Source organism: Bidens hawaiensis, unplaced genomic scaffold, assembly GCF_021521415.1.
Source record: "Bidens hawaiensis isolate Kalapana, Puna unplaced genomic scaffold, B.hawaiensis_p1.1 tig00025015_1, whole genome shotgun sequence".
In the NCBI taxonomy this organism is placed as follows: Eukaryota; Viridiplantae; Streptophyta; class Magnoliopsida; order Asterales; family Asteraceae; genus Bidens; species Bidens hawaiensis.
Window position 1 is genome coordinate 64022 of NW_027493978.1, and position 12956 is coordinate 76977.

The 12956-nt window shown below is 37.8% G+C and overlaps 1 protein-coding gene across 3 annotated transcripts; it reads left to right on the forward strand.

Annotated features, from left to right (window-relative positions):
• The first annotated feature begins 490 nt into the window (after window positions 1-490).
• Window positions 491-12902, forward strand: LOC143570671 (O-fucosyltransferase 11-like). 3 transcript variants are annotated; one of them, XR_013141973.1, is made up of 10 exons: window positions 491-811; window positions 1803-1881; window positions 1963-2030; window positions 2214-2306; window positions 2392-2585; window positions 3649-3853; window positions 3964-4131; window positions 11244-11416; window positions 12166-12353; window positions 12427-12902. XR_013141973.1 is itself a non-coding variant. In XM_077056266.1 (7 exons), exons 1-7 carry the CDS (start codon window positions 491-493, stop codon window positions 4054-4056), a joined length of 1053 nt encoding a protein of 350 aa, XP_076912381.1. In that variant the 3' UTR covers window positions 4057-4161. The 3 variants fall into 3 exon arrangements, 1 of the variants encoding a protein (XP_076912381.1); XR_013141972.1 differs by having other exon boundaries at window positions 11249-11416; XM_077056266.1 differs by lacking the exons at window positions 11244-11416; window positions 12166-12353; window positions 12427-12902 and having other exon boundaries at window positions 3964-4161.
• Window positions 12903-12956: the final 54 nt, after the last annotated feature.

Genomic DNA, 12956 nt, shown 5'->3' on the forward strand with positions numbered 1-12956 from the left:
ACGAAAATCACATTATCCTTAACGACTTGACTTTTATAGGTATACAATATATCTACTTCCCATGAGGTATCAATTTAGAGTGACCATTTGATACCATTCTCAACCTACACATATTAAGCTCATTAGAGCTCGTAGTCATCCCTCCCTCCGTTGTACCATGTCGATGACGGACCTCTTGATCTCCAATCTCTCTTAATCCTAGCTATACATACACATCAAACTTATTACGTGTACACTCCATATCCCTAAAAAGATCTATTATGCGATACAGAACAAAAACTTATAGAATCTTTTATTTTACAAGAAAACTTTATAGAAAATGAACAACTTAGCTTAAAAACAAGGGAGTCTCATTAAAATAATAATAAGTATGAAATTTTGTGACACAATTAAATTCACACGAGCTACGTCCATAAAAAGGGGAAACAAACAAAAGATCTACAAACTGAATCACGCATTCAGTGATTCACACAAGTACAAGTACAATGCAATGGATACCACTTTCAAATACTATAACAGCAATACCAGCAGTAGCAGCAGTACCAGCTCTCAAACTAAAACCTCTCGCCGGAAACTTAACCGCCGGCGTGAAAGCCTTCTGACCGGAAAGTTTTTCCGGCGACGGATATGTCGGTACTTGCTTCTACTGCTTTTACTGTTCGTGTCCGGTACGATCACGTTCGTGAGTCCGTTGTTCGAGCTGATGTACTCTAATTATTATTATTATTTGCCTGGATCGGTTTACCGGAGCCATGAGGTGTTCCAGAATCTTCTCACTGATATTCGGTCTGACAATTCGTCAGAAATTCAGGTTTAATTGTTGTTATTGTTATTGAATCTGTTTATACCTAATTTACATTAGTGCAGTAAGACAGTCACATAGCTCTAAATGTTGCAGTGTAATATAAAGCAGGCTTTAAAACACTTATGATTAGATATTAAAATGCATTCACTGGTGCAGTCAATACTATGCTATAGTGTACATATATCATATCAGTCGCAGACTCGCAGTATGAATTTTATAAACCACTAACCTAAGCACACTTTTACATCATACAGCCTGAATGACTATTGACACAACATACCACTGGTAAGTTATACGAGTCTGTATAAACAGCTTTTATAACACCGTATTTGGCCCGTAAGAACGCTTTCGACATGTATTATGGGCGCATATACGGCCCGTGTGATTTGGTGAAGATGTCATATGCTCCATATGACTTGCTGGTGGTGTATGGATAGTATGTCAGTGGCGTTTATTTAGCACAGAAGTACTGAACTACTATAATATATGTTGTGTTATAGGGTCACAGGCCCATATGATTTGGCAAAAATGTATGTATGGTATGTTAGTGGCTTAGTGCTGTTTAGTTGAGACAAACTGGCAATTGTCTTTTGCACTGGAATATGTTTGGCATACGTGGATTTGGTATATGTATGAATACTAGGTTTGCTGGTGCTATTTAGAATTCTCTTGAAAGCTCGAGTTTGTACTTGATTTGATCCACACTCATCATTTATGCTGCAATAATAGTATTCCTGTCCTGTTTCCCGTCTATATGTATCAGAGTTAGTTTCAAGGCATTTGTTTTTTTAATGGGATTTTGCTACTTGAAAAATGGGAATAAGATAATCAGATAACAAGTTGCTAAACCTGTCTCAGTAATCACCTTTTCCTACTGATAATCCTTTGCTAGTTATTGACTATGAATATATGATTACTTTGACCAAAATGTGGAGTATATATGATAACTGCTTTATCTGCTTGAATCTGATGGAAAGTTGTATCTTTTTTGCTTTAGTTGTCTAATGTATGGAGATATAAAATGAAGTTAAAAGAGAACAAGCCTTGCGTGACGCCAACTACTCGACAGTCTCGTGGTACTAATACTTGTGAAGAACTTATTGAATAATAACATTTTCTTTATATGTAGCTATAAATCAACGAAACTTTTGTCACAGAGACAGACTTAGCTGATAAGTACTTGATTATCGAGGCAAATGGTGGTCTAAATCAGCAACGTGGATCGGTAGGCCGCATACCTGTAACCATTATACGTGTTTTTAGCTCTATAATTTTTAGATTAGATAAAGGCTTTATTTTCTTGGCTTGTAGCACACAAATTGGATATATATTGATGCCAATTTGTAATAATGAATACTTAATATTATTCTCTAGATGTGTTAGGTAACAGTAAACCTTTAAATGACAGATATGTAATGCGGTGGCTGTGGCAGGTCTTTTAAACGCAACACTACTCATTCCTCGTCTTAATTTCCATAACGTTTGGAGGGATTCAAGGCAAGTTAATTAATAAATTATCTTTCAACAGTTTCATATTATCCTTTTTTGTTAAATCGCCCCTTGAAATGTGACATTTTCACAGTGAGTTTGGGGACATATATGATGAAGAACATTTCATATCCACCCTTAAAAAATACGTTGATGTCGTTCGGGAGCTTCCAAAGGAATTAATGGAACGTTATGATTTCAATATAAGTAATATACCAACCATTAGAGTTCCGGCTTGGGCTTATGCAAGTTACTATCTGGAACAAGTTGATCCTGCCCTAAAAAGAGAAAGGTTGGTCTTTTAAATATTGAGTGTTTTGAGTATTTATGTTAAACAACCTTTTTTTGCCCCACAAGAAACCAGAGGTGTAAATGAGCCAAGCTGCTCCTGAGCAATTTGTGACCGGCTCGTTAAAAGCTCAACCGAGCCGAGCTTAAATTAATTCGAGGCTGAAAGTAAGCTTGTTTAATTAAGGAGCCCCAGCCCGAGCTTCACTTATCGGGTCCGTGCTGGCTTGTGAGTATAAACGAGCCTATTATTTAGAACCATAATCTTATAATAATATACTTTATATAAATTTATGCTAAAAGTAACTATATAATTTATATTATGTTATATATAATATATTGATTAAAATATATATAAAAACAATTATAAATGTATATAAATTAATTAATAAATAATAAACGAGTCGTGCTCGAGCTTTAGAAATATCGCTTGTAGCGAGCCGAGCCCGAGCTTCACTTATCAAGCTCAAGCTGGCTTACGAGCCTAAATATGTTACTTGTGTACTTTTTATTTAATATGTTAAATATATAATTTAATAATAGTTATTATTACTTCTTATAAAATTATGCTAAAAATAACTATATAAATATAGTAAGTTATGTGCAAAAATTACAACTAAAAAATATATAGAAAAATATTTATAAATGTGTGTAAGTTAATTAATAAACAATTAGTGAGCCGAGTGCGAGCTTGTAAACTACTCACGAGCCGAGCTCGAGCCTAAATGAGCCAAGCTCGAGTGTAGACGAGCTCGGGCTCTGCTCGTTTACACCCCTACAAGAAACCCTCAGAACTTTCAAAAGTTCTGATTATCCTCTAACCTTGTCAACCATTACAGTTTCCAAATGGCACATCAGAAAAAAGTCAACATAGGTAAAAGTAATGGACACATTAGCAGCCATGTCAGTGTTTTCACATAAATTTGAGGGTTTCTGTTAGAAATGTAACAACTTAGTGTTCCTTTTTCTGGCAAAAACATGAATACCTGGAACTGAAATTGGACACTTGTTTAAATCCTCTTAAAAGGACTTATCATTTTTGTGGTTTATAAACAAATAAAATGCAGGATCATTCGGATTGCTCCATTTGCAAATAGACTGGCTACAAGTCTCCCTCCTCATATCCAATATCTTAGATGTTTAACAAATTATCATGCGTTAAGATTCTCTATCCCCATTACAAGGCTTGGTAAATCTCTAGTACAAAGAATGACCCGTGATAGTTCAGGTTCAGGTGGTAAATATGTTTCCGTCCACCTTCGATTTGAAGAGGCATGATACATTTTTGTTATTCTTTTATCGTTGTGTTTTTATATGCTCATGTATTAAGTTAGATTAGATACTCGGTTTTTAAGTTTTCCAATACGTTTGATTTCATATAGGACATGGTTGCATTTTCATGTTGTGTGTATGATGGAGGAAAATATGAACAACTTGAAATGGAGCAAATACGCGAGAAGGGGTGGGGTGATTAGTTTAAACGTAAAGATTATATCATAGATCCGGTTCGTAATCGAATCATGGGTAAGTGCCCCATGACCCCTTTGGAGGTTAGTTTTAAAGCTATTAATTTTTATATCATAATCATATTATGTGGCTATATGAAAGTAAATGTAACACCCCAACCGGGAGCAGGCTGACGTGTTACTATTACAGATATCATAGACCAAACAAAAACCATTTAAAAGAAATGAAAAGAATCCCACAGCAACCAAAAGTGTTAAAAACACTGAAAGAAATTCTAAGTCCAGTTTATTTAATGCTTAAAGAAAATTAAATCAAGTCCTTATTCTTGAGCTTCATTTTACTCTCATCACTGATCTCCCCGATTTCCCGAATTACCTGATAGCAAATAAGACAGACACAAACAAGAAAATACGGCTGAGCCAAAAATTGCCCAGTAACGGAAAGAACAATAGTATAGGTAAAGGCACACATAAGACAAAACACATACTGAAATAAAACTGAAACTATTGCGGATATAAAACCACATTTTAGACCGAACTATAATTAGATGCGAAACATAATCCGATACACGATCGGGACGTAATCTGAATATACTCAAATTTAACCAAATGCATATACACATATCAAAACGGACCAGAAATATAGCGAAACAAAATATAATTACTAATATACACGACGATGATGTTAAAATAAATAGGTCGTGTAATACGGAAGCACCCAGAGCCTAAACAGAGGGGTACACAGCTAGCTAGTCCATGCACCAAAGAGACGGTGTGGGTGGCGTGCACACATTGTTCCATCTCAAACAGAAGTCAGGAGTCAGGAGTCAGGAGTCAGAGCTAAGATCGATCTATCCGCCTCTAGGGGCCAAAGTGCTACACGAGCACAAGCTAGAGACGCCATGAACTTTTATTACGCACTGTCATGATAAGTGCCATGTCAGGAGTCAGGAGTCAGGAGTCGGAGTTAAGATCGATCTATACGCCTCTAAGTGGCCAAGGTACTACATGAGTACTTTCAGAGACGCCGTGAACTTTGATTACGCACTGTCACGATAAGTGCCATGTCGTTGACGCCCCAACGACAAGTCAGAAATGCTCGGGTAACAGAGTACTGAACTAAAGTCGTATAACTAAAATATATTATATAAAATAACTGAACTCAAAATATAACCGACGCGTAGCGAAATCCGTACTACAAAGTAACGGAATAGAAATAATACTAAAAGGAAACAAAAACAGAATCCGTACTACGAAGTAACAAGAAACAGAATCCGTAATGAAGTAACGGAATATAATTTATACTATGATTGACAGAAACCAGAAACCGTACCTTAGCCTAGGAAAGCAAAGATGATTAAGATAACTTCAACAAGTTGAGAGCCTACATTTTGATTATACACCGAATTAAGTTACTTAAATTGTGTTACGCAGTTTAAAGTTTAGTGATTGTTCCGGCAACGAATGACTCATGGCGTTTAATATGGTACACCTATTTTAATAATCTGGAAGGAAAGGTTATTAATTATCCTCAACGAATTTACAATCGGAAGCATGAGTCTTTACCATAAACAAATCTTATTCAGGGTTATTAATTATTGAGTTCACTTATATATAATTTAGTATACTTCAATGAAAGAAATAAATACCAATTCAAAGTCCTTAAATTCAATTGTTTGATGGGCCAAACTGTCAAAGATATAATAATAATAATAATAATAATAATAATAATAATAATATCTTGCATGACTCTTTGTCATTTAATGACGTGTGGATCATGCATCAAGAGCAAAAGAACACACAAGCTTTTATAAGTTTTCTTCGAAGTTAAGTTTTCAGATTTCGTCTCAGTCGCCGGAACCAATCAGTCGTACCGAAGCTAAATATTCAAGAGTTGTAAACGCGGAATGAAGATCCTTACCTCAATGGACGAGCAGGAACGAATCGGAGAGGTGAAACAGAAACAGCGGTAACAGTTACTATGCGCGGCGGTGGTGGCGTACGTCGTCCGAGTTTGAAACTGAGTATAGCAAGAATTTACATTAAAACTAAGATGTATGAACCAATTGACTTAGAATATGGTTTGTTTATTTACCTAGTGTCGTGAACAGGAAGAAACTAGATTGCTAAGTTGTCGGTTCGTAACGGTTCGTCGGCAATGGAGTCGCCGGCGGCCACTTGTAGCAGGAGCAGTGCCGGATCACACGGAGATATAGGCGAGGAGAGTGAGCAGATAATATGGTTGTGAGGAGTTCTCCTAGGGTTCAAGGAATTTGGATTTTATAATGAGTGGTCCAGAGGCTTCGGAGTTTTTTTCCAAAATAATTGGCAAAGTTGAGTGAATTGCGAAGATGACTAGCTGAGATTTTGGAAATTCAAATGAACATATGAGATAATATATTAAATTGATTTTAAACCTCCTGCTTTATCTTTTATAAGTTTGTTCCATTATTTTATTATTATTATTATATAAACATTAATATATCATATTTTGAAAAACTTAAATTTACGGGTGTTACAACTCTTCCACCCTAAAAAAAAATTTCATCCTCGAAATTTCTAATTACCAACGAAGTTTGACATAACCTATACAAAACACAACTTCAAACTTTCATAAATTCAGACATGACAATTGCAAAGTCTTGGAAACAAATATTAGGACAAATAAAACAGAATTCATATGAAATCAAAACCATCCAAACTGAAATCACCAAGTGCTAAAACGGAAATAAATACGGATATTGGGAACGAATTGTATCCTCCATTTCCCATGTAGCTTCTCGTTCAGAATGGTTCTTCCAAAGAATCTTAACGAATGGAATAGTTTTCTTTCGCATAATGCGTTCCTGACGATCAAGAATAGCTTCAGGTTCTTCTTCAACAGATAAATCCTCGCGAATCTGATGGAGCGGATAGGTAACAACATGTAACGGGTGATAATTATACCCCCTAAGAAGAGATACGTGAAAGACCCTATGCACATGAGATAACTGAGGTGGTAAAGCCAAACGATAAGAGACTTCGCCAACTCTTTCAAGAATTTCAAACGGTCCGATGAATCTTGGGCTAAGTTTTCCCTTGATTCCAAAACGTTGAACGCCTCTACAAGGTGAAACTCGCAAGAATACCCGATCACCGACATTAAATTCCAAAGCTCGACGATGTCGGTCTGCATAGCTCTTTTGTCGACTCTGAGCCTCTTTTAGCTTCTCACGAGCAATGGTAACCTTCTCATTTGTAATCTGTACCAACTCGGGCCCTTCAATAATTTTCTCACCAACCTCATCCCAACAATTAGGGGCTCTACACTTACGACCATATAAAAGCTCGAATGGCGCCATACCGATGCTAGCTTGCCAACTATTATTGCAGGCAAACTCAACCAGACTTAAATACTCGTCCCAGTTTCCACTCCACTCTAAAGCACATGCTCGAAGCATATCTTCGAGTGTCTGAATGGTACGTTCTGATTGACCGTCAGTCTGAGGATGAAACGCGGTACTGAATCTCAATCTAGTACCCCATGCGGCCTGCAACCCTTTCCAAAAACGCGAAGTGAAATGTGGGTCTCGATCACAAACAATAGAGACGGGGGTGCCATGGAGTCTCACAATCTCTCGAGTAAAAATATCGGATAACTTACTGACTGAGAATCCTTTTTGAATCGGAAGAAAGTGAGCCGATTTTGACAATCGATCGACTACAACCCAAATAGCATCATTTCTTTTGAACGTTTTAGGTAGTCCGGTAATAAAATCCATTGAGATATCATCCCACTTCCATACCGGAATGTCAAGTGTCTGAAGTAAACCCCCAGCTCTTTGATTCTCAGTTTTAACTTGCTGACAAGTAAGGCATCTGCTGACATAACTGGCCACGTCCTCTTTCATACCGCTCCACCAAAAATGTTGACGAAGATCTCTATACATCTTTGTGGATCCGGGGTGGATTGAGAACGGTGAACTGTGAGCCTCGGCTAACAACGACTCCCGTAGGGTGGAATCGCTAGGAACACATAACCGTTTCCCACACCAACCTACGCCATGCTCGTCTTCTCTGAATTCTGACTGTTTACCAACCTCCAAATTCTGTATAATTGCCCAAATTTCTCCGTCTTCATATTGCGCACTCTTGATTCGAGAAATTAGATCAGGCTCAATCTGAAATCTGGCTAGATATCCATTGGTATCACCAAAATGGAGACCAATACCCAATCTATCCAGATCATTGAGGATATGAGGTTGCAGCTGAAAAGAATTTATCGTTCCGGAACTCTTCCGACTAAGAGCATCGGCTACAACGTTTGCCTTCCCCGGATGATACTGTATGATAGCGTCGTAATCTTTTAGAAGTTCTAACCAACGTCTCTGTCTCATGTCCAGTTCCTTCTGAGTGAAGATATATTTCAAGCTCTTATGATCAGTGAAAATATCGCAAGTCTCTCCATAAAGATAATGACGCCAGATTTTCAACGCGAAAATAACTGCAGCGAGTTCGAGGTCATGCGTCGGATAGTTAACCTCGTAAGGTTTCAACTGTCGTGAGGCGTATGCAATGACTTTACCATGCTGCATTAAAACGCAGCCGAGACCTTTCTTAGAAGCATCACTATAAATTTGGTATCCACCCGAGCCTGAAGGAAGTGTAAGAATCGGATTAGAAACCAATCGCTTCTTTAGTTCTTCAAAACTTTTCTCTCGATCATCATTCCAGGAGAACTTAACCCCTTTCCTTAACAGTTGCGTGAGGGGTAGGGCGATGGCGGAAAAACCTTCAACAAATCGGCGATAATAACCGGCAAGGCCGAGAAAACTACGGACTTCTGAGACTGAGGTAGGTCTAGGCCAATTAGTGACTGCCTCGATTTTAGCCGGGTCCATTGAAATGCCTTCGGCCGACACAACGGGACCCAAAAATGCTACCATGCTTAGCCAGAACTCGCATTTTGAGAATTTTGCATACAGCTTCTTTTTACGTAAAATCTCGAGTACGATACGAAGATGATCCTCATGTTCCGCTTTACTTTTAGAATAAATTAGAATATCGTCGATGAAGACTATCACGAACTTATCAAGAAATTCTCGAAAAACTCGGTTCATCAAGTCCATGAAAACGGCGGGGGCATTGGTTAACCCAAACGGCATCACCAAGAATTCATAATGGCCATAACGAGTACGAAAGGCTGACTTAGAAACATCTGAATCTTTGATCTTAAGCTGATGGTAACCAGATCTCAAATCAATCTTAGAAAAACATTTGGCGCCTTGAAGCTGGTCGAATAGATCATCGATACGAGGCAAGGGATAACGATTTCGAATGGTGATTTTATTCAACTCCCGATAGTCAATACAAAGTCTTAATGAACCGTCCTTCTTCTTCACAAATAAGACCGGTGCACCCCAAGGAGAGACACTCGGTCTAATAAAACCCAGTTCCAATAATTCTTGTAGCTGCTCTTTGAGCTCCTTAAGCTCCAAAGGTGCCATACGATAGGGTGCCTTAGAAATCGGCTCGGCACCAGGGACAAGATCAATAGTAAATTCTACCTCGCGATCTGGTGGAAGTCCAGGCAATTCTTTAGGAAAAACGTCCGGAAAATCACAAACAGTCGGATAATCAGAGATTTTGGGTTCGTTAGAAGATGTAGCTTTAACCGAAGCAAGAAATCCCGCACAACCGTGCGATAGAAACTTATGAGCCTTAAGCGCAGAAATAATTTTTAAAGATTTTCGAGGCTGGGTACCCTGATAGATAATTTCGGGACACTGAGGATTTCCAAATAAAACACGACGAGTCTGACATTCGATCGTAACATTATGTTGCGATAACCAGTCCATACCCAGAATAACGTCAAAGTCGCTCATATGCATAGGATACAAGTCTGCGGCACGGATAACTGAATTGATTCGGATTGGACACTCGTTATAAACGTGAGAGATAACAGTGGTGTCTCTCAGAGGAGTAGATATCACTAAAGGGTACTCTAAGGCAGTAGGCATAGTCATTAAATGTTTAGCAAATAAGAGTGATACCACAGAATGTGTCGCACCAGTATCAAATAAAACATACGTATCACGATCACCAATTTGTAAATTACCGGAAACCATACCTGGGGCATTAGCTGCATCTTTAGCTGTAAGTGTAAAAACTCGTCCTCCTGCAGCAGATCTAGCATCTTCCCTAGTATTAGCCCTAGGGTCCAGCTGAAGGCAGTCTTTGATCATGTGTCCTGCATCTCCGCATCTAAAACAACGACCTTCAGCTCGACGACAAGCACCTCCGTGACGTTTCCCACACGTGCCACACAGAGGAGTATTTCGGTTTTGTTGATTTAGTGGTTGAGCTCTGGTGGGGTTATGATGTTGTTGCATATTATTCTGTGCGGGCCTATGATTCTGATTTCGATTTCCCCCATTTCGTGGCTGATTGTTGAAATTCCTATCAGTACGCTGTCTACGGTCTCGGGGTACAAGGGACTGTTCGGTTCCAACTTGAGAAGACGATTGACCCTGATTATTTTCTCTAGGCCGCTTACGACTTTCATCAAAAGATTTCTGGCGGTGTTTCTTATCATTATCAAGGTTCTTAACCGCATCGACTATCTCATTTATGTCATTAAAACGGAGGTTCAAGATAAACTTCCTATCTCGGTCACAAATGGCCCACTTGAAATGGTTGGTCTGTTGTTCTTGCGTGCCTACAGTTGGGCCAAGAAAACTAACCAATCGACTGAAACGATTTTTAAACTCAACGATGGGCTCATCATTAGCCTGAATAATTGAAGAATATTCTCTCAAATATTCACTGCGATCAGCATCAGTGAAGTACTGTTGGTAAAACAAAGTACGGAATTCATTCCAAGGAAGTGTAGCAGCATAATTGTCTCCACCACGGGCAGCTTTCAGTGTCTTCCACCATCTGTGAGCGTCATCTTCGAGCTTGTAAGTAGCTAATCGAACCTTAAACACATCTTCAACACCCAGCACTTCAAACAGTTTCTCGATGTGCGCGATCCAGTTTTCAGCTTCTACTGGAGAACTAGCAGTACTAAAGGATTTTGGCTTTTGCTTTATCTTTTATAAGTTTGTTCCATTATTTTATTATTATTATTATATAAACATTAATATATCATATTTTGAAAAACTTAAATTTACGGGTGTTACAGTAAATTTGTTATTTTTGGTAAAATTTGGTAGCATAGGTAGGGATGATGCTAAGGGGTATGGGTTTTTCAAATACAACTCCAATATATCTGGCATCTGGTAAAATTAATGAGGCTGAGAAAAATATAGCTCCTTTGAAGAAAATGTTCCCCCTTTTACACACCAAAGACTTGCTTGCTTCTTCAGATGAGTTGGCATCATTTAAGGTATTAAAGGCTTTAACCAATTGACCTATCAACTTGTTTTTATTAGCTATGCAACTAAAATATTTAAATATTATAATAGGTTAACTTTGGTTTTTGTTCATGGGGTTTACCCAATTTAACCATTTGAGTACGGAGTCTCATTTTTTCTCTTATCGTGGCTTGAGTTTCAAAATTTTAAACATTTGAGTTCTTTTGGCCAACTCCGTTAGATTTTTCTGTTATATGAAAGGGCATTTCAGTCCTTTCACACCTAAGGGACTATTTATGTAGATTAGTAAATAAATTATGTAATCTATAATATTGGGTTTATATTTGTTACATTTATATTTATTATTGATTACTTGTATATTACCAATAAAACTTATATATACAGGACTCGTATTTTTTATTTAGTTACAAAAGGGTAACAAAACATATGCAGTTTTTTATATTTTGTTTTCCCCATCTATGTCTAAATAAAGTTGCAGTTTTTGTATTTCATATCTTTAAATTATTATTTTTATATGACATCGTTCGGTCCAACCGGTCTAGTCGTCAGATCGATAAGACGTCGGGTCTCGTGTCTGGACTGGTTCTGAAAACATTGGCCCATGGAAGGCCACCTGGCCAGTGCAAGTTGTGTTTTATCTGATCTTATTGGTTAGTATGGTATTTGTGGGGTCCCATGAGTTCTACTTGTAATGGGTTCTCACCTCACTAATAAAAACATATGTGTTGAACTTAATTTAACTTATTTACGGGTCGTTAAGGGCTATTCTTCAAGGTTGGCTGCTTTGGACTATATTGTGTGTTTGTTTAGTGAAGTGTTTGTAACCACACAAGGAGGAAATTTCCCACATTTTCTGTTGGGTCACCGCACATTTAAATACGGGCATGCAAAGACCATAATGCCAGATAAGCGTAAGCTCGTTGTTTTGCTGCATAATACAACTATGAGGTGAGTTCCTTTTTTAAATATATATTAATGCTTTTACCAAACATATTAGCATAAAGTTTTGTTTGATTTGCAGCTGGCATGCCTTCAAGAACGAAATGCAAGTAATGCTAGACGAAAGCGACCACAAGGGTGTTTTTGTACCCAAAATTAAGAAATCAACAAGACAGAATTCAATCTATGCGCACCCTTTTCCAGAATGTCAATGTCTTCAGGATTTAAGAAACTCAACATGAACAGAAGAATAATGCAGTTTGGTTCTTCTCATATTTTTGATCACACGATAATAACATGGTCATATTTAGTATCACACAATTTTGTTTGTATTTTTATACCATGAAGTGGTTACAGAATGAAGTTTTAGAGTATGTATGTGGCCTGAACCATTTCTAAATCCGTGCCCTGGCCACAGTCACTCATGATGGGAAGCCTTACGTTGAAGTAACATCACGGATCCGGTTTATCATGATGGATTGTTGCGAGTTTCTTTAGGTATTATTTGAGTTTTTTTTGCATGATAGATTTCAGAGTCCTCATTGTTAAGATTTTGTATATGATGTCAGAAGTTTATATGTGTTTATTTTAAATATATAATTTAAGAACACC

Bases quoted from the DNA above. Each gene is read 5' to 3' on its own strand.
- LOC143570671 (XM_077056266.1), top strand. From the start codon at position 491: ATGGATACCACTTTCAAATACTATAACAGCAATACCAGCAGTAGCAGC. The intron at 1,882-1,962 runs GTACTAATACTT...CTTTTGTCACAG, and splicing joins AACTACTCGACAGTCTCGTG to AGACAGACTTAGCTGATAAG. The intron at 2,307-2,391 runs GTTAATTAATAA...TTTCACAGTGAG, and splicing joins TTTGGAGGGATTCAAGGCAA to TTTGGGGACATATATGATGA.